The sequence below is a fragment of the Drosophila novamexicana genome, unplaced genomic scaffold (assembly GCF_003285875.2).
Source record: "Drosophila novamexicana strain 15010-1031.04,08,12 unplaced genomic scaffold, DnovRS2.1 tig00000108-arrow-pilon, whole genome shotgun sequence".
NCBI lineage: Eukaryota > Metazoa > Arthropoda > Insecta > Diptera > Drosophilidae > Drosophila > Drosophila novamexicana.
The window spans coordinates 231,192-251,627 of NW_020824772.1; the positions used below are offsets into that span (position 1 = coordinate 231,192).

At 41.0% G+C, this 20,436-nt stretch overlaps 4 protein-coding genes across 4 annotated transcripts; 3 read left to right on the top strand and 1 right to left on the bottom strand.

Moving 5' to 3' along the window:
- The first annotated feature begins 1,051 nt into the window (after positions 1–1,051).
- On the top strand, positions 1,052–2,158 carry LOC115771978 (phospholipase A1-like). The gene is made up of 2 exons (XM_030717897.1): positions 1,052–1,119; positions 1,179–2,158. The coding sequence occupies exons 1-2, from the start codon at positions 1,080–1,082 to the stop codon at positions 2,156–2,158; spliced, it is 1,020 nt and encodes a 339-aa protein (XP_030573757.1). The 5' UTR covers positions 1,052–1,079.
- Positions 2,159–4,241: 2,083 nt separating this feature from the next.
- On the top strand, positions 4,242–5,578 carry LOC115771840 (phospholipase A1). Its single transcript, XM_030717722.1, has 2 exons — positions 4,242–4,311; positions 4,380–5,578. The coding sequence occupies exons 1-2, from the start codon at positions 4,272–4,274 to the stop codon at positions 5,348–5,350; spliced, it is 1,011 nt and encodes a 336-aa protein (XP_030573582.1). The 5' UTR covers positions 4,242–4,271; the 3' UTR covers positions 5,351–5,578.
- Positions 5,579–6,371: 793 nt separating this feature from the next.
- Positions 6,372–7,809, top strand: LOC115771639 (phospholipase A1-like). The gene is made up of 3 exons (XM_030717439.1): positions 6,372–6,411; positions 6,463–6,745; positions 6,803–7,809. The coding sequence occupies exons 1-3, from the start codon at positions 6,372–6,374 to the stop codon at positions 7,755–7,757; spliced, it is 1,278 nt and encodes a 425-aa protein (XP_030573299.1). The 3' UTR covers positions 7,758–7,809.
- Positions 7,810–8,994: 1,185 nt separating this feature from the next.
- Positions 8,995–11,070, bottom strand: LOC115757674 (multiple epidermal growth factor-like domains protein 10). Its single transcript, XM_030698004.1, has 2 exons — positions 11,022–11,070; positions 8,995–10,960 (listed from the first exon to the last, which is right to left on the bottom strand). The coding sequence occupies exons 1-2, from the start codon at positions 11,053–11,055 to the stop codon at positions 9,015–9,017; spliced, it is 1,980 nt and encodes a 659-aa protein (XP_030553864.1). The 5' UTR covers positions 11,056–11,070; the 3' UTR covers positions 8,995–9,014.
- Positions 11,071–20,436: the final 9,366 nt, after the last annotated feature.

Genomic DNA, 20,436 nt, shown 5'->3' on the forward strand with positions numbered 1-20,436 from the left:
TACCCCTGCAAAGGGTATTATAATTTTGTCTCGAATGTGAGACGCATAGAAGGAGATGTGACCCAATAAAGTATATATATTCTTGATCAATATCAGCAGCCGAGTCGATATAGACATGACCGTCTGTCCGGCTTACTGTTTCTATGCGAAATAGTCTCTCAGTTTTTTTTTTTCTGTTGCACGCAGTACATATGTCGGAACCAACTGGATCGGACCACTATATCATATAGCTCCCATAGGGACGATCGGTCGAAGAGTAGGCACTTGTATACAAATCTTTTTTGTTTACCATAATATCTTAACCAAATTCGGCATTTATTAGTTTAACTATGCTTCTCATATATATATAAATATAATACCCTATCAACATTGAACCACTATATTAAATAGCTGCTTAAGTTGTATTTCAAGATATATTGACCAAACTCGGCACTTGTAAGTTTCAGTATATTCCCTACATTTATGCAAAATCTTGCTTACATCGGACGATTATATCATACAGTTGCGATAGGAGCAATCGGTCGAAAAGTAGGTTCTTGTAAAAAAAACTTTGTGATTTTCAAAATATCTTAATTGTACTAGGCATTAACTACTTTCCGCTTAATGAGCATTATGAAAACTCGAGAACTCCCGACAAGGTCCTCTTACTTGTTTAGTTTGACATTAATCAAATATTTTTTCAATTTCTGTCTTGCTGATAAATGCGTGCTAGTGGTACGATAGAAAACACAACATGTAATCACTTCACATGGGATCTATGGGACGGATAAGACTTGTAATAAAGTTAAGCATGATAAAGCCCATTCATAGTTTGGCATCAGCTATCTAAAATGAATCAAAAATTAGATTGTCGTGTCAACGAACTAATTTAAAGATGCACTCAGGTAGCGACCTTATCAGCGTATTTGGCAAATGGAACTGCCAAAGTGGGATTTCCTACAGAAGCATAGGAATTATCTGATTGAGCGTTGACAAGATTAAAGTGTTATCAAAATCTGAAAGTGATTAGTTTGTTTGGGGAGTGGCTATAAAAGTGAGCGAACTGCCAACCAAATAGCAAAACTAGTTGAGATCACAGAATGAAAGTATTCCTTGTTCTAGCAGCAGTGTTGGCCGCTGGTAAGTCCCAACTTTATCCTAATAACAGAATGGAATTACTAACGTAGTTGGCCTTTCAGTCAGTGCCCTGCCCATTCAGGAGCGCATTCATGGCGAGAATGGCTGGTATGTACCGAAAATAGACGGAACCAGTGAGTGGATGGATTTGGATGTGGCCGAGGAGCTCTTGGCCAATGGTGAAATGATGGAGGGCCGTATTAGCACTAATGCCGTCTCCTTCTACCTATACACCAAATCAAATCCCACTGACGGCAAGGAAATCAAATCCTCGGAATCATCTATTCATGATTCGCACTTCAACAAGGATCATCCCACGCGTTTTGTCATTCATGGCTGGACTCAGAGCCACTCAGACTCGATGAATACCGAAATAACCAGGGCTTGGCTGTCGCGAGGTGATTACAACATCATTATTGTGGATTGGGCGCGTGCACGCTCTATTGACTATGCATCCTCGGTGATTGCTGTGCCCGGTGCTGGCGCCAAGGTGGGTGAAATGATCAAGTACCTACACGATAGTCACGGCATGTCCCTGGACAGCCTGATGGTCATTGGTCACAGCCTGGGCGCCCATGTTGCTGGATATTCTGGCAAGACTGTCGGTGATGGTCGTGTTCATACCATTATTGGTCTGGATCCTGCCCTGCCCCTATTCAGCTATGACAAGCCCAACAAGCGTCTGTCCTCCGACGACGCCCATTATGTGGAATCCATTCAGACCAATGGCGGCAAGTTGGGTTTCCTCAAGCCCATTGGCAAGGGTGCCTTTTATCCCAACGGTGGCAAGAAGCAGCCTGGCTGCGGTGTCGACGCTACCGGTTCTTGCTCCCATGGCCGTTCTGTGACCTACTATGCTGAGGCCGTCACCGAGGACAACTTCGGCTCAGTCAAGTGTGGCGACTACGAGGATGCAGTGGCTAAGGAGTGCGGCAGCACCTTCAGCAGCGTTCGAATGGGTGCCGATTACAATTCCTACATGGTCAGCGGTAGCTTCTACGTGCCCGTAAACAGCAATGCGCCTTTCGGTAAAATTGAATAGGTCTTGCTATCTGTATATCTGAATAAAGTGTCAACTGAACAATCGAATTTTTAAACTATGTGTACTCCTAGCCGTATCGCCATCGAGATACGATACTCTGACAGACCACTTGGGGTCCGTGCGCTGCGAATCAAGTGCATGGGCACACGTCAGAGATTAGCGAAACGCGTCACTCGGTGGGGGCATGAATGGGGATCAGTTTGTTTTTATTTTACGTGTAGCACATTCTATAAATACAATGGGAGAGTTGTTTACGCTTGCATTGCTTGTGCTGACAGGTGAACTGATTGGCTTGGAATTCATCAGGCGATGAGATTTTTGATTGCGAATACTGATAAAACCTGCTTGGGCCAGTGAATGGGAAAAGAGTTTGAAACTTGTCGGAGCATGGCATTAGGCAGAAAAGTAATCCTGAAAGGGGCAACAGCTCAACCAGCATGGCTCAACTATTAGTAGCTCACATTTCCTTGCGAAGCATGCTGCCCACTTTGACAACTTCAAGAATATCATGAACTACAAGAATATCAACGCCTGGCTGGAATTGAGGGAGCTCAACAGGATTGGGTAGATGCTCGACAGAGAACACTGTAAGTACAGCGACGTCTGTGGAAGGCTTTGGAATGGATCAGAGGACAGCGCACTTGTCAATGCTCTACAGATACAGCTGGACAATCTGTGACAGTGTGCTTGCTATGCGTGGTCACAAAAGGCTCATAATTGTGGGCTTAGACGCGGTTAAGCCTTTTCAGTTGTGCCTCTGCAGCTATAGCAAGCCAGCCTAGTCTGGCCAACACAGATGCGCACTCTATGGAATTGGACTGTGTTAGACCCATTGCCGGAGGCACCTTTAATCCCTGCTGTGAAGTGTGACAGTTCGAGGCTGACTTTAATGTGCTCCTCAAGAATGAGGCTCCTTTTGGCCGTATTTGCTTAGCTGGCGAAACAAATCAATTTTCTGTATCTGGTAAACGATTGCGTTTACCTATCAGCGCATGGGCGTAGAAAGAGGGTGAAAGCCCCATTTGAGGCCTATTTTTATCGCTAACATCCCAATCAGACACGTGTCTGTATGTGAAGTGGCCAAACAATCAGAACACATGATCTCTACCGTGTAGAGTGCCCGGCTAAGAGATACCCTGTATCCAGCTACTGTAATGCTCAGCGCAATGGCTTTACTTCGACTCCCTTCACTTGGAAAAGGCTTTCTTGAATAACTGCTGTATCCATATCCGAACTATTATTTGACTTAAAGGACTTTAAAAGGCATTCAAATGTGGGTAACAAAAAGCAATACTTTATTATGTGTTTTATTTTTGCGCTGGAATCGACCAGTGCTTTCTGATCTCTACCAAGCGAATGACTAAGGGAATTTTGTGTAGTTACTATTATGTAACTTATATGATGTATACAATTAAGTTATTTACAATAATGGGGAAGGATATGATTAAATAATACTCCTCGTAGGTAGGTCGTCGGGGTGCAGCCTTCGGAGGCACCTCTCACTAATGGGGTCAGCTCAATGGTTCCTCCATCGAACCGTAGCCCCTGGCAACTGTCTGGGCGCCGCGTGAATGTGACGCAAGCGGACTTAGAATCAGTGCTACATTATGAAACGGGGGAAAGAATCCAAATCCGCTATTGGAGATCAAATTATCAATTGCTTATTGGATCGATTTAAACTACACGTAATGAAATATCGAATAAAATGAAATTAACTTGATATACGAATGGTAATCGAGGGCCTGCGGAGACTAGATAGGCTCGTCTGTTGATCAAGCATATGCAAATTGTGTGTTCGTAGGTGCATCCTGCACAGAGGTAACATACCCTATATTAATAATTAAGCCTTGGTACAGGGCATAAACAATGGCAATATCAAAAGTCAATGTTCATTAGATTTTAAACTTGTTAAATAGTTGCGGGCCGATTGCGTCGCCAAGCTGCTCGGTATCATACCTATCAATAGAAGTAGGGGTGGGCCGCTTATCAATCAATTGGCAAAATCTCAAGTGGCTCTGCAGAGCCTGCCTGTGATTTGATAAACGGCGTCCATATAAAGCCCCAGCCAGCGACAGGTCCGAACATCAGTTTAGGTGGACTTTTGTTTAGCGTCATGAAACTGTTTTTGGCTCTCGCATTCTGCGTGTTGGCGGGTAAATTTCTGGAAGAATGTGTGCCTTAATCCAGAAGTGCCAATCCAATCTCTTTAATTTATTCACAGCCAGCGCCGTGGAGCATAAGATTAATGGTGAGAACGGCTGGTATGTGCCCCAGGCTGATGGCACCTTCGAGTGGGTGGACAAGGATGTGGCCGACGCCTATCTGGCCGCCCATGCTGAGCGTGAGCGCAGCCTGTTGAATCCCGTTACCTTCTATCTGTACACGAAATCCAACATGTACTCACCCCAGGAAATCAAGGCCACCAAGTCAAGCATCTCCGCTTCAAACTTCAATCCTAATAATCCCACTCGCTTCACCATCCATGGCTGGACCTCCAGCGCCGATGACTATGTCAACTATGGTATCCGCGATGCCTGGTTCTCGCACGGCGACATGAACATGATCACCGTTGACTGGGGTCGTGCCCGCTCTGTAGATTATGCCTCCTCGGTCTTGGCCGTGCCCGGAGTCGGTGAGCAGGTTGCCGACCTGATCAATTTTCTGCGCACCAACAATGGTCTGTCCCTGGACAACACGATGATCATTGGCCACAGCTTGGGCGCTCATGTGTCTGGTTTCGCCGGCAAGAACGTCAAGAACGGTCAGGTGCACACCATCATTGGCCTGGACCCCGCTCTGCCCCTCTATAGCTACGACTCGCCCAACAAGCGTCTCAGCTCCACCGATGCCTACTATGTGGAGTCCATTCAGACCAACGGCGGCACCTTGGGCTTCCTCAAGCCCATTGGCAAGGGCGCCTTCTACCCCAACGGTGGCAAATCCCAGCCTGGCTGCGGTGTTGATTTGACCGGCTCCTGCGCCCACAGCCGCTCTGTGATCTACTATGCTGAGGCCGTCAACCAGGACAACTTCCCCACCATGCGCTGCGGTGACTACGAGGCTGCCGTCTCCAAGAACTGCGGCAGCACCTACAGCTCTGTGAGAATGGGCGCCGTTACCAACGCCTACATGGTGTCCGGTGACTACTATGTGCCCGTCAACAGCCAGTATCCTTATGGCTATGGCAACTAGACTGAATATGTTTATTAAACATTAAAATTGTATAGCAAAAGCTAAAGCTTATTGAGTTGCGCTTCATTGTCACATCCATTAGAGACGCGTTAAGTTAACGCACGTTTGTATTTCAATATACAAATATTTTTTATGTACCTATGAAGCAGATATAGATTAAGTTTACTTGTTCTATACTTAGGACAATAACAGCATGTTGCAAATAATATAAACTCTACAGTGTCAAAGATTCTGTCAGTTCATTAAATCAACCTATTAGCCTACACTGAATATTTCTCTACTACAGGGTATTCATATGTTGAGCAGAGCCTAACTGCTGCTTTAATTTATACAAGCTTCCGAAAAGCTTTCACTCAAATCAAAATATGAGTCAATTTAGGTCTTAGCCCATTGAGTGTTAAATATATGACTTATACTCAATATGTATTAGTACACAGGAAAAAATTTACCCAATATTTTATTCTTTATTCTTGATATTCTTATTAATATTATTATCAATGTTTGTAGAAATATTATTACCACTAATATTATTATTATTATTATTTCTTTTATTATTATTACAAATACACAATATCCTGGGAATTCGAAGGTTGGGATTCTCATCCTAGAAGTCGAAGTAGACGCTCCCACTCCTCTCTCTCTCTTTCTCTCACTTCATTTAGAATTAGAAGTTTAGTTTCCACTTCGACGAACGAATGATTTATTAGAAATGCATCCAATAGAAAAATAAGATGCACCATATTGTGCACAATTATTTCTTCTTCCGTACTATTTAAATGCTAGATTTTAAGCTCTTAATTAAGTGCTTAATACAGTTTTGGTTTTTAGAGTACAATTCCGCCCTGTGCATTGAGTATTCGTAAGTGCTCAATGGATATTACAAGCAATCTAATCGGTGCTTGCCAATCTATCGCCTGGAGAGATTTGCACTTGGATTTAATTTATGGTAGCCGATCCAATTTGGCAAATTCCTATAAATACTGGCGTTAGCGGCGTTAAGTGTATCAATATAAAAGCAACCATGACATTGTGCTTGTTCCTAACAATTTGCGTGCTGACTGGTAAGTACTTTGCGCTTCTATTAAAGTTCATTTGACTCATCATGATTTCAGTCAGTGCACTGCCCATTGAGGAGCAAACGGGACGCATCCACGGCGAGAACGGCTGGTATGTGCCACAGGTGGGCGACGACTTCAAGTGGTTGACCACGGACGAGGCCCAAGGTCAGCTGGCCGCCTATGAAGCGCTAAACGACATGGAGATCGCTGAGCGCATTTCCCTGAACTCGGTTAACTTCTATTTGTATACGCAGCGTAATCCCAAGGAAGGACAGCTTATCAAGGCCACGCGCAGCTCCATTGATGACTCCAACTTTAATGCCGCAAATCCCACCAGGTAGTGCATGTCCGTGGCAAAGTCGCCCGTTTGCTCATGCTTGGATTACATTTACAGATTTACCATACACGGCTGGAACTCCAATTACAAGGACGGCGTCAACAGCGGCGTGCGCGATGCTTGGTTCCTATCGGGCGACTACAATATGATAGCTGTGGATTGGTCGCGTGGCCGTTCGCTGGAATATGCCTCCTCTGTGGCAGCCGTGTCGGCAACGGGCAAGAAAATTGCCAGCCTAGTGGATTTTCTGGTGACGGAGTACAGCATGTCCCTGGAGACGCTCGAAGTGGTGGGATTCAGCCTGGGTGCACATGTCGCCGGCTATACAGCCAAGCATGTGTCCAGCGGCACTGTGCAAAAGGTGGTGGGTCTCGACCCCGCCTCACCGCTGTTCAGCTACAACAAACCGGAAAAGCGTTTGTCCAGCACTGACGCCATCTACGTGGAAACCATTCAGACAAATGGCGGCACTATGGGCTTCAGTAAGCCTATTGGCCGTGCTACTTTCTATCCGAATGGTGGCAAATCACAGCCTGGCTGTGGCCTCGATATAACCGGCAGCTGCGCCCACACACGCGCCGTCTCCTACTATGTGGAGTCGCTGCGAATGAACAATTTTCCCACCGTCAAGTGTCCCTCATATCAGGAAGCCCACAAAAAGGATTGCGGAAGCACCTACAGCACGGTGCGCATGGGTGCGATTGAGAACGAATATATTGCCGTTGGAGACTTCTATGTGCCTGTTAACAAGGAGTCGCCGTATGGATTGGGTGAGTCCGTCGAAAATGGTCAGGATGAAAGTACAACCCCGCAGCCCACTACGGTTACGGATGGAAATGATGCGACAACTACGCCAGCCGATGATACTACAAACAGCTCCAGTGCAACAACCCCTGAAGAAATTATAACAACGCCCGCGCCCGAGAATGACAAAGACAACGGTCGCAAGACGAACATTTATATCCTCAATTTAATATTCGTCAATGCGCAAATCAACAAGCACAACAACTAATGGCCCAAAAGTGGGCTGCCAAGAAGGCTTCCAAGTTGATCAATAAAGTGAAAATGAAATCGAACCGAACTTAATTGCAGATGGATAGCCTTTGATGTGCGCTTAGCAGCAGCAGCAGCAGACTTGCCACGCCCACAGCTCAAGTTTCTTACAATTCAAAATGTGTAGGCAAGGGTATAAGAAAGTTATACGAAGCTTACAGGCAGAAGGTAGTCCTAAAAAAATATACATATATATTCCTGACCAGCAGTATATTCAGCCTGTATGTCCATGCGCACATGTCCGTATTCGCATATATAGTTATGTCTGTCTATTTATTTGAATTTATCACCATTTAAGTGATTTCTATAAATATATTTTCTTGGTTTCAATTTATCGAGCATAGCTCTGGAACTTACAGACTTTAATACACAACGATTTATTCCTGAATTTTTCGTTTAGCATACGCAGTTGAAAAGCATTTCGTTTAATCTATGTAAGAAAGTAATTCTTAGAGATACAGTCTGCATATTTGGCAGATACATGCACTGAAATGCCACGTGTTTATTGGGATGTCGAGTACAGGGTGCTTTCTAGTCAGCCACTCTCGAGTAGAGCACTCTTACCTGTTGTTATCTAAGTTTGTGCCCGGCATTAATTACGAAATCCTCGCTGTAATCGAAAGCACTTTGATGTATTTTACTGCAAGCTAAAAGCTAGCAATTGGTTTGAGGCTGCACTGCGGGAATACTCTTAATTAAGACCAGATTCAATCTGTTGCCCAAAGACATTGAAACATGTGCATAACAGCGAGCCGTGTTCTTATTTTCCATTGGCTTTAAGTTACTGCCAATTACCGAAAAGATTCAATCTCTAATCATCTTATTCCTAATTAGGACACAACTGATTTAATACCAAGCCGAATTAAACTGCTTCTAGTTAACGCTGCTTACATTAAGTAACTTCTGCCATCTAGCTATCTAGCCAGGCGTTAGATTTATATGCAAGCTGTTCATTCAATTAGAAACACATGTTATAATTCTTGTTTTCCATTAACCACCAGAATAGCTCAGTTAATAATCGCAGCTGTTCTAAAAGCTATGTCAGCAAAAACTTTGCATCTAGCCTTGTGGAGCTTATGAAAAAAGCCTCTATTAATAAAACCCAGAGAATATATTTTGCTTATCGTTCTCTAGGCCATAATTTGTTTCGTTGTAACTTAATTAATATAAATGTATGTGTGAACGAACTAAAGGAATTTAACATATTATTATTTATTTAATTACGAATAGCTGGTATTGCCCTTAGTTCGCCTGCGTTATATTTACATTTCTCATCAAAAATACAGGCTTTTATACCTACATCAAAGTAAGTGCCATTTACACATTTCTGTGCAATGAAATCGCCAGCGATGCACTCCATATAGGCAGCACAGTCGTCAGGGTCTGTCTCCCGTTCACCTTCCTCACATTGATCTGACAATGGAGTACAAATACCATCATCGTCCACGACGCAGCTCTGAAGAGTTGTGTGAAAATAGCTGCCATATGAGCAGAGTTTCTTAACCAATTCGCCGTTGATACACTGCAAATAACCAGAGCAGTCCTCGGGATCATGTCTAACCTCATGATTTGCACATTTGTTACCAAGCGACGAACAGATTCCACTCTCATCGATGAGACAGGTTTTTAAAGTGGAATTGTAATAGCTACCATTTGCACATATCATTTCTACCAGGACTCCATTGAGGCACTTTAGATACCCACAATTATTCTCGGGATCTACCTCAAGCTCCCCCTCTGAACATTTTGCAGGAATAGGAAAACAGATTCCATTTTCGTCAATCTCACAGGTCTGCAGAGTGGCATTGAAAAAGCTACCAATGGCACACTTCTTTTCGATGTAGCTTCCATTTACACATTCCAAGTAACCAGAACAATCCTCAGGATCCTCCTCCAGTTGACCGTCCAAGCATACAGGAAGGGTAGAACATATTCCGTTCTCATCGATCTCACAGATCAGGAGGCTGGAATTGAAGTAGCTACCAATATCGCACTTCTCCTCCTCAAGGCTACTGTTAATGCATCGTAAGTAACCGCAACCATTACCGGGAATCTCCTTAATCTCATCTTCTAAACATTTTTCAGCAGCTGGAGTACAGACTCCATTCTCATCGATTTGACAGACCTTAAGAGTGATATTGAAAAAGCTGCCAGTGGAACACTTTTCCTCGACGAGGCTTCCATTAATGCAGTTCAGGTAACCGGCACAATTCTCAGGATCCTCCTGCAGTTCACCTTCCGAACAATTCCCGGGAAGGTTAGAACATATTCCATTCTCATCGATCTCGCAGATGCTCAGACTGGCATTGAAATAGCTACCAATATCGCACTTCTCCTCCTCAAGGCTCCCGTTAATGCATCGCAAGTAACCGCAACTATTTCCGGGAATCTCCTTAATCTCATATTCTAAACATTTTTCAGGAGCTGACGTACAGACTCCATTCTCATCGATCGCACAGATCTTAAGCGTGGAATTAAAAAAGGTACCATTGGCACACTTTTCCTCGACAAGGCTTCCATTAATGCACTTCAGGTAACCGGAACAACCCTTAGGATCCTCCTCTAGTTCACCCTCTAAGCATTTTATTGGATTGGTAGAACATATGCCGTTCTCATCGATCGCGCAGATGCTCAGACTGGCATTGAAATAGCTACCATTGACACACTTTTCCTCGATAAGGCTTCCATTGACACATTTCAGGTAACCGGCACAATTCTCAGGATCCTTCTGCAGCTCTCCTTCCGAGCAATTCCCAGGAAGGGTAGAACATATTCCATTCTCATCGATCTCGCAGATGCTCAGACTGGCATTGAAGTAGCTACCAATATCACATTTCTCTTCCTTGAGACTGCCGTTAATGCATCGCAAGTAACCGCAACTGTTTCCGGGAATCGCTTCAATCTGGTCTTCCGAACACTTTCCAGATGCGGAGGCACAGACCCCATTCACATCGATGACGCACACTTCGTAAGTTGGATCAAAGTAGCTGCCGTTGGGACATGTTTGAATTACAATTGCTGAATTTAGACACTGCAAATAGCGGGCACAGTCATCTGGATGAGACTGGACAGTGCCCTCATCGCACTCATTGGGCTTGCCTAGATCGATGTTCAACGCTAACAGTGGACACCCCAATCCGAGTACGAACAATAAAAGAAGTACTATCCAATGAAAAATATTATAAGAAGTTGCCCGGCTAAAGCTCCAAAGTTTCTAGCTTACCATTGTTATTCCTCCAAACTAGCTGCGACAACATTTTCAAGAACTGAGTGCATTTCAACTTGGGGGCTGCTTTTATATTTTCTAACGCTCTTAACGTAATGAATTTCCCTGTTTGAATAGTTGTGCTTTGATAAGGAAATGCCAAGATGGGCCTTATCGAAGATTTTTAAGTGTTGCATGTGTCTAGTCATGCCGAAGTAAACAAATCTATTGCCATTTGTGCATCACATCGGAAATTACACAAGAACAAATATCAGAAAAATATCACCTGTAAAGCAATGCATTGCTTATAAGAAAAGATGGCAGGCAAAAACGAAAGCAAATGAAATTTACCGAGAAACAATATAGATCCATAACAATTCCGGTGTGACAAGTTTTTAAGCCTAATAATTCCTCTAAGGTTTTTCCACTCCCCAGGCAATTTAAGGAATTTCAAACAGATTTAATGGCTCAAAGGTGAAACGGCCCATACATATATTTGGATGATTTCGGACCTCTATATGATGACGTTGGTGTTCTTGCTAAAAAAAGAAAAAATTCATTTGAATAGGAATTTAGACGAGCCTGAAATTGTGTGGAATGCCAGAAATTCGTGTCGAGTGATTTGCATATTTCTTTCCTGCTTTCTCCGTCAGTTTTTCAATTTTTCAGTTAGCCCGCGCTGAGGTCCTTGTCTCGAAATGCCTCGCATTCATATTGTTTTACATTGGCCCCCAACGTCCCACACACACACACCTTTAACGCCTCAACTTGCCTTAAGGGCAGACCATCAATAATGCAGGGCACAATATTAACATGCCTAACGGCACCGCTGAGCATTTGTTGCTCGCCCCACCAACAAAACACCAAAAAAAAAAAATAAAGAAAATATAAAAAGACGTCTGCGAAAAGGTCAGACAGCTTAACGGCCCGAATGGAATTCCGTGCAATGCACCGACAGGAGACGTAGAATACACGGTTCGACGCTTGAGAGCTCATTACTCACCATTGCGAGGAGCTACACGTGTGGTAAACGGACTTGCCTACGGCGTGCTTAAAGCCTTTAAGCCCACGCAGCCATGCCACATCATTGTTTGTAATATTAATTTATCAAAAACTGTTCACAGTTGAACGCCTTCGGTTCCACTTGCCAGCATACGCAGGCTTCTGATACCCTGTATATACATATGCCCTGTATATGTAGGAAATGTGTCCGGCTAATTCAAACACTTCCCGGCTCTATCATCGGCGGACTTTGCTATCGTCTCAGTACCCCCAGTGTTTATTATATTTAATAAATATTCATTATTTTTAACTTTTTTATAATTTATTACAGCAGATTTCTAGCCGAAACGTGTTTTGTTTTGCGAGCGACTACAGTAATAAGCCCCAATGTTATTCGAAAATCTACATGTGGATACCAAAGTGAGTCAGCGTACCACAGTCTTGTACACAGAGAATATTCCCTAAGCTTGGCTCCAATACTATATATAGTCTATGGTCTCAAGCGTATAGAGAACAAAACGCCGGCAATAAATACTAATGCTGTTTGTGCTGATTTTCAAAAGGAAATTGTTTGGCTATTTTGAGCGCAAGTTGTTTTTATCCTCTAAGCTCATATAAAATGTGTAAAAATGGCTATATTGTTTTTGTCCTAATGTATGTAACAGACAAGACAACCTTGTATATGTTCTTGAGCAGGACGATGAGCTCTCAATCTGTCAGTCCACTGTGAAATCACTTCGATTTCACAAACTATAGAAAGTAGATGATGGAGATTTAATGCCATGTTTATAATATCTTAAAATACCGATTGGTTTTTTTAATGCATAGTTCGAGTTATATACCCTTAATTTCGTATGTGTGTTCTTGTACAGTATGTGCAGACTAAGAATATTTTACGTTCTGGTTACCTTTCGCACAATAAACACCGCAGTTAAGAAGCTAAAAAGGAAGCTACACTGCTTGTAGGGTGAGCCTGACGCTCATTTCAGGGTATCTTCTAATCGATACTTACTCTTACTTGCTTGTGCTGCCTTTTGGCCAAAAAGCTGCCCGACGTTTGGCTGAGTGGCCACAGCGGCTAATGAGGGTTGCCGCCGACCGCCACAACTAACACAAATGTGTCAACTGGCCATTGTTCTGTGGTGGTCCCCAATGACTTGGTCTTGGAATGTGGTCGAGCTCGTCGAAAGGTGCACTAGAGGACAACAGAGAATGCTGCGTAAAGGGACATTTGCAGTAAATGAAATTGGCAGCCGTCGTTTAAATGGATTGTTATGGTAAAGCATGCTGAAATAAAGGTAACATTACAAAAACTAAGTATCTAGATTTGTATTTGAACGCTTGAACAATCTTTTAGGGCCGTTGGGTTTCTTCAATTGGGACACCAGCGAACTGTTTCACAAAGCACCAACCACCCCCCCCCCCCCCCCCCCTTTTCCACCATTTAAGAATAGCCTGTAAATGCTGTTTACCCATGTCTTCAGCTTGGATGAAGCTCAATAGAAAACTAAACGCAATAAAACCCAACTACTTATCTCTCTGTCAAAAGGTCCTGCGAGGCATAAAGCTGCTCCGGCCTGACGCATTCTCAACCCAAATCGCGCACAATACGCATAAAATTTCTAATTTTATTCGAATTAATTTATGATTACATTTTATTATATAGTAGTCAACCCCCGAATGCCAGTCAAGCGTGCAGATCGGGACGCAGTGCAGAGGGGCCGTCTGTTGTATGCCTCACTGCACTTAAGCACGGGTATGTAAATGTTTATGATGCATTGGAAAAATGCGAAATGTCTGGAAAATAAATATAAAAAATGGCTAAGATAAACGCGACTCCTGAACCAGTAGTCAAACATAGCCGAAATTTCAGATGAAAAAGAAACTGTTGTCTTCGAGGTGCCGCACTTAAAATACCCTTTTCAGTCATGGGACTTTTGCTCAATATGTACAATGGAGTGCGTCTTAGCTTGTAGCTTTGCTCAATAAACTCATGACCGCCTATGCAAATAACTTGAGAAGCTATTATAATACAAATTTGCTTTTTGTGGCAGGTCGAGCTAAGGGCGATTGGGTCGAACCAATTTATATAGGGTGGACATAAGAATAACGACTTGAAAATGAAGTACTTTTGTTTTTCGAAATATGTCGATTAAACTTGCCATACAACAGATATGCCATATGCAAAGAGAGGAAGGTACAGTATCTAAAAGTAAAAGATATTTGATCTATATATACTATTCTAGAAGCTACATGAAGAATTTGGTGACTGTAGCTCTTTAATCCTAAGAGATTAGCTGAAATGCAGGATTTCAATAGTGATCTTAATCGACTGCTTGTAAACGGGGGCAACTTATCGATTACCGGTTTACAAGCAGTCGATTAAGATCACGATTACCGTTCAGACGGATAGACGAACGAACGGACAGACAATGACAGACAGGGTATAAAAATATGCCCCGCATATGCTTTATGTCAGCAAGGGTATTAAATCTTCGAATTGTTATTAAGTAAGTCAGCTTTTGACAATTTGCTGATATGAAGCAAAGTGAGCTTTTTGCAAAATTCATTATTAAATTGTAATGTGCTCTACATGTTCACATAATAAGCAAATGGAACTGTAATCCGGTAAATCCATAAGAATAGCCACAAGATATAAGCAAAATAAAACATTCAAAGATGTTTGCCCAACCTAAATCGCATTGTTCGTGATGTGTGTAAGCAGAACAAGCACAACTCTGATAAACATGCTTAGCCGGAGGCAAACAAACAAATGATAAAATCATGGCATATTCCGCATACGCCATGTTAGCCCAGGCTACCTGTCGAAGTTGTTTCCACAGACTCTTGCAGTTATTCACAATAATTCTAATCACATTTCAAAAATAAAAATAAATACAATAAAGTATATTTCGCCCTCACGAATGACCACGGAAAATGTTGAAAACACAAAGGAGCTGGAGGCAGAGATAATAAAAAATGACAAAATGAGGGAAAACTTTGACGTTTGCAGAAATATGAGCGAAACCAAGCCGCAATAAGGAAAAAAGTAAAGAGTAAACTTTGTCAAGGAATTTTTAATATGGCCGCTTGAAAGTTGTATCATTTCGAGGCGGTTTCATCTTTTTTTTTTCCTTCGCAGCTGAATATATTCAAAGGAGCTCGATGCATCTGGCAGATTGTTTTTGGGATTATTTTTAAAGCTGTTCTAAATATGTAAAAGCAAACCACGTGCAAAAGAGTTTACTCTCTCTCGCCCACTGTATCACTCTCTCTCTCTCTCACTCTCTCTATGAGTGTTTTTCTGGCATGAAAATTGCATTTTATAAACACCAGACCGGTTTATTATCACGAGTTGCCAACTATTTTAAAGTTCTTTGCGTTGTGTGTGTGTGTTTGGGCTGTGTGTTTTGTATATGCATGTGCAAACAAATTGAATTTGTTGCTGTCGTTCTAGCTATTGCTCAGTTTCAAAAGGTGTTCTTGTTGCATATTGTTAAGTGCTTTGAAAAAAATTTAACTAAAATCAACTGAGGCCGCACAAGAGAACCAGGTATGGCCGCGAGTGCTCGACTTGAAGATGTCTTATGCCCAGCGTCGTGCCGCCTACCAACATTCTAGCTAACTTCAGACACGCACCAGCACACAGGGGGTGTGCTTCTTCTTTCCTTGGCCCACTATGGGAAATGCATTCCTGATTAACTTAAATGTTAGCGACAGCCAAATTTAAGAAAATAGCACAGCTCAGGAATGTGATTTTTTTTTTGTAGGGGAAATGAGGGGTTTTTCGCAAAGTGAAATGTTCCGGATGTGTACGTAGCTCTTCCTATTTTGTATATTTTTAAAATGCAGGGAGATATCGAAAGGAAAAGTTGAGCACGTTCTGCGTGTGGCATGGAAGAGCATATATTTTTCAAATATTAAGCTCCCAACTTTTGTAGTTCCAAAACAGACGGACAGCCAGGCGGCAGACGTACTCTGCTGAAGCAACTGAGTTCGTCGTTCTGATCATAAATAAATGACTGTTACTTATTTTTGCACAAAAACAATAAACCCTTCTTAAGGTTCAGGCTGTTAAAATGCAACAAAAATAAAGTGCTATTAAATAAGGGAAACCTCCAAAAATAGATCATGCTGTAACCGAAACATTTTCTGGCCAAGTTTTAATTTACGCCAATAAAAGTCATAAATCAATACAAATTGCCCAATTTACGCCAAGCATGGATTCTTTAATGAGCAGGTCTTCAAAAATTAAAATTTAACAGATAATCTTCTACGAATAAATGCTACTAATAATAAAAAATGAGATCCATGACATATAAGATCTGGCACACTTCTCAAGGCGAATACCGTGTCTATGGAATATATTGAACAAAATTTGGAATTAAACATTCTAAAAAACAAAAAAAGTTTTTATTTAAACGTTAGGCTCGAAGCAAAACAAAATTCTTCACCTAATTGTGTTTCAATTGCTGCGCAATCTGTATCTAAATGATTTATAAACATTTTTCATATTTTCAATCAGAAAATAGAACAGATTAATTGAGTGTAATTTTGGCTTTAGCTAAACAAAAGGTATTGAATGCCTGAGTGTAATAAACCTATACCCTCTCTATAGTTAAAATATTGAAGTTTTATGAACTTAAGTTAAACTGCTCTGAATTCAAATTATATTTAAAGCATATAAATACTTTTCAGCTTTGCCAGCTTGTGAAATATAATTGAACGCATTTCCCTTTCACCCATTTAAATTAATTGTCACGATCTTCCAGTTGAACTATTAATAGGCAAACGTGCAATATTATTGTTGTTGTTGTTTTTGTTGTTGTTGCCACCAAAAGCGGAAACTCTGTAGCAATTTTTTTTGATTGTTAAGTATTTTTTTTTGCGCTACTAAAAAGTTTTATAATAATGATGATGCCCAAAGATGGATAGCGAAAAGCTACCGGAAGCATAATAAACATTGATGAAGTGTTTTATCGATTGAAATATTGATTTAAGTAACGACTGTGCTTTTGAATATTTACAAACATAAAAGGCCATAATCTGCTTTTGTAAATTTAAGCGCTGCAACAGCATCTGCAACAAATTTATTACAAAAGCTCAATACACTAAGAAAAAAAATTTATTTTTGGCAATCAAAAATTTTTAACTGGCTTTTAAATTTCTTCCGATTAAATTTGTAATGCCAAAATTTCTCATAACTTTGTCTTTAATATATGAAATTTTGTAATTTAATAAGTAAATGTTTTAAGTTTTCTAAATATTTGAGTAGTTATGTTACGTGTTCAAATGATTAATTTAAGCTCAAGATTCAACTCTTATAACTCAAAATCAACATTCTTTCTGCTAGTGTAAATGTCTGCCAAAAACAGAAACGGCAAGCTATAAAATCTGAGGCAAACAGATGAACGCCCTCATGACACGCTTTGACATTAAAAATGGTGCAATAAACCAAGCCAAGTCTTTGAGGAGCAAGCCACACAAAAGAAAACAGCCAAACAATGGCCAACGAGCCGTTTAAAGCCCAAAAGCCAAAGGGCATTAGGCGCGGCTCAGACAAAAAAAAATTAGCCGCAGGCATTTAAGCCAAGGGGATTCAACGGTTAATTGCTGATAAAATATGCGCTCACCTGCAGTAAAAGCAGCAGCAGCAGCAACAGCAGTAGCAGTAGAAGCAGCGGCAGTAACAAAACAAACATATGTGTGTTGTCAAGGCAGCGGCAGACTTTCATGTGTCGTCCAACACATCCACCATCCCCACCCCCCCCCCCTCCCGCACCAACATTCCCAACATTCCCCCACGGATCATAATTTATAATTAACTAACTGCTCGCATTTTGTTACCAGCTGTCAGCACCCAAAGTGGCCAAGGGATAAAAAGGCTGAAAAGGAAAACTCTCTCGTTTTTTGCAGCCCAACGTGGCGTATGCGTAATATATCAAATGCTATTTTTCCCGTGTCGCTTCCGGTGCTCCTCCACAATACACACACAACTCAAATGCAACAATAACTGTAAATTGAGCAGAGCTGATTTATCAGCTACCGATTGAAACATATATCCGGCTCAATGCAATCAATAAATAAAGAAATACAAGTAAATTTAATTATAATAAATGGCTTTTGCCCCGTTGACAGATATCAGCTTGCAAGGAATGCAGAAATTGTTGCCTTGGCAAACACATTCCTAGAGCCAAGTGATATAAACAATAATCAACTGTAGAAAAGAAAATACAAATCAGGTCTTAAAGAAAAATAAAATACTGCACAGAATCACTTCAATATCAACAAATATTCCATCAAGTCTATAAACGTTTTATGGTGAATGAAATTATAAACATTTATGTTTGGAAAATGTGCAAGATACAATTCTTAAACATTTTTGTCATATTAATTCAAGTTCGTTAATATGAACTATTTATAAAAACTTAATATTTGAATTTATAAAACAAGTTTCACTCAAAAATAGGAACGCAAAACTATTAAAAATGTCTATGACCCTAAGAATTATTACAGGTTCTCCTGGGTATATGAGGAGCTATGATATTTATTAAGACCTAAGCATGCTCCGTGTTGTCCTGTGAGCTATACAAGAAGGTTACACCATCATAAAAATAACTTGGCTCAGACCCTCTCTTAGACAATAAAGGGACGCACAGCGCTTAAATAGATAACATGGCTGGATCTTTCGCACATATCAAAAAGTAAGCAAAAATAAACAAACTAAAATATAATATATATTGTTTGAACTCATTGCTAGCTTACTTTATTTTCTAAGCAATTTGATTATTGTCCTAAGACAAATAAGAGCCGAGTAAAAAGAAAGCTTCATTCCAGAGGAAAATCTCTAACAAAAATGTCTTTTAATTTTTATGGCAAAATAAGTTAAATTAGCACATTTAATATATTGTACCATATATATCCTTGAAACAAGATCACCTGTTTCTATTTAAAATTAGAGATCGGCCTTAGATTAACATATAACTAAACGATTTACTATAAAAAGTAGCCAAAAATGTTTATTAAAATATTAGCTGTTGTATTAAAATTAAATGTATTTATGAGACTAAGCTGCACAATCACAATTTATTTGCAATTAAATGAAAAAATATGAAAGGCAGCAAATGAATTTTGACAACTAAACCACTTATTAAGTGGTTCAGTGACAAGGGTTGACCACAAAAATGTCTAATCTAGGTGCTCCCCCGGAGTCGAGCCTAGTTTATTACTCGGTGCATTAAAATAGGACAACGGCACGTGTTAACGGCTGACAGCTAAGAACTGACAGCTGCCAAGTGAAACCGCACGAGGAGCGAAATCCTATCGAAATAATATCTGAAATACTTTGGCATTGTTGTACAGTGAAGCCTTGATAGGCGGCAACGGAACTAGAAAGTTCACAATGTACTTATTGAAAAGTTTTCCCTGATTGCAAACATTGTGCAAAACTTATGAAAACTAGGCAAATGCCAACAATGGTCGAGTTGAAAGAAAATGTTGAAAGGAACTAGCCAAGTGCAGGGCAAAGCTTAACAGGGCTCATTAAAGTGTCACTTATAAAATGCAGGCGCTAACAGAAAAAAAAAAGTGGTAAAATAATTTGAAATGTTGCAGTCGGGTTTAACCGACTGCGCAATAATCTGTTCACAGTGTACAAGAAGCTGATTCGATTAATTTCTGAGGCTTCTTGAAAATTGGGTTGTTGTCTCCTAAACTGTCCGTGTCATTCAAAATATTGATGACTAACTCCACAGTTTATCCAAGCTCAATAAAAATTTGGTTATCTGAGGCGAATATTCAGGAGTATATATTTCAAATGTTCAGTCCCCAAATGCAGTATAGACGAGCAGAACAACAGTCGGCAAGACGCACATTAAACAGAACCAATATACTCTTTAACAGTGTGAGAATAGAGTAACAAAAGTAACACAGAATGTGCAAAAATAAGGCACCAGGAGCAACAGCTCGTTTAGCACTTGAATAATGACAGTAACATGGTAGATGGATGTGTTATATGGTATATAGGGGCTGTACTTACCGTCCCACTGTACTGACACACAGTCTGGCTTTTCGAGTTGTAGAGCTCCCAGGTGACAAAATTAGCATTTAACGGCAAAATACAAGTACGGCTAATTCACCGGACATTTAGTTGTGTGCACAATTTTTACATATGCAGCAATTGCTTAATAGACGCACACACACACACACATGCGCAAATTGTTGCTATAACACGCATACGACTCGTTGGCCGCCTCGCACCTTTGGCAATTGCAGAAAGCGTCTTGATAAACAGTCAATTAATTGCGGCGTTTATTGTGCGCATTGTTCGCGTGCTGGGCACACTCAAATTGGCATTTAAAATAAACAAATCGCCTGAATTGCGCGAATTATGCGTTTATTGCGCCCAAATAGTTTCATATCAAATGGAGCA

Bases quoted from the DNA above. Each gene is read 5' to 3' on its own strand.
- LOC115771978 (XM_030717897.1), top strand. From the start codon at position 1,080: ATGAAAGTATTCCTTGTTCTAGCAGCAGTGTTGGCCGCTG. The intron at 1,120-1,178 runs GTAAGTCCCAAC...TTGGCCTTTCAG, and splicing joins AGCAGCAGTGTTGGCCGCTG to TCAGTGCCCTGCCCATTCAG.
- LOC115771840 (XM_030717722.1), top strand. From the start codon at position 4,272: ATGAAACTGTTTTTGGCTCTCGCATTCTGCGTGTTGGCGG. The intron at 4,312-4,379 runs GTAAATTTCTGG...ATTTATTCACAG, and splicing joins CGCATTCTGCGTGTTGGCGG to CCAGCGCCGTGGAGCATAAG.
- LOC115771639 (XM_030717439.1), top strand. From the start codon at position 6,372: ATGACATTGTGCTTGTTCCTAACAATTTGCGTGCTGACTG. The intron at 6,412-6,462 runs GTAAGTACTTTG...TCATGATTTCAG, and splicing joins AACAATTTGCGTGCTGACTG to TCAGTGCACTGCCCATTGAG. The intron at 6,746-6,802 runs GTAGTGCATGTC...TTACATTTACAG, and splicing joins AATGCCGCAAATCCCACCAG to ATTTACCATACACGGCTGGA.
- LOC115757674 (XM_030698004.1), bottom strand. From the start codon at position 11,055: ATGTTGTCGCAGCTAGTTTGGAGGAATAACAATG. The intron at 10,961-11,021 runs GTAAGCTAGAAA...TTCATTGGATAG, and splicing joins AGTTTGGAGGAATAACAATG to TACTTCTTTTATTGTTCGTA.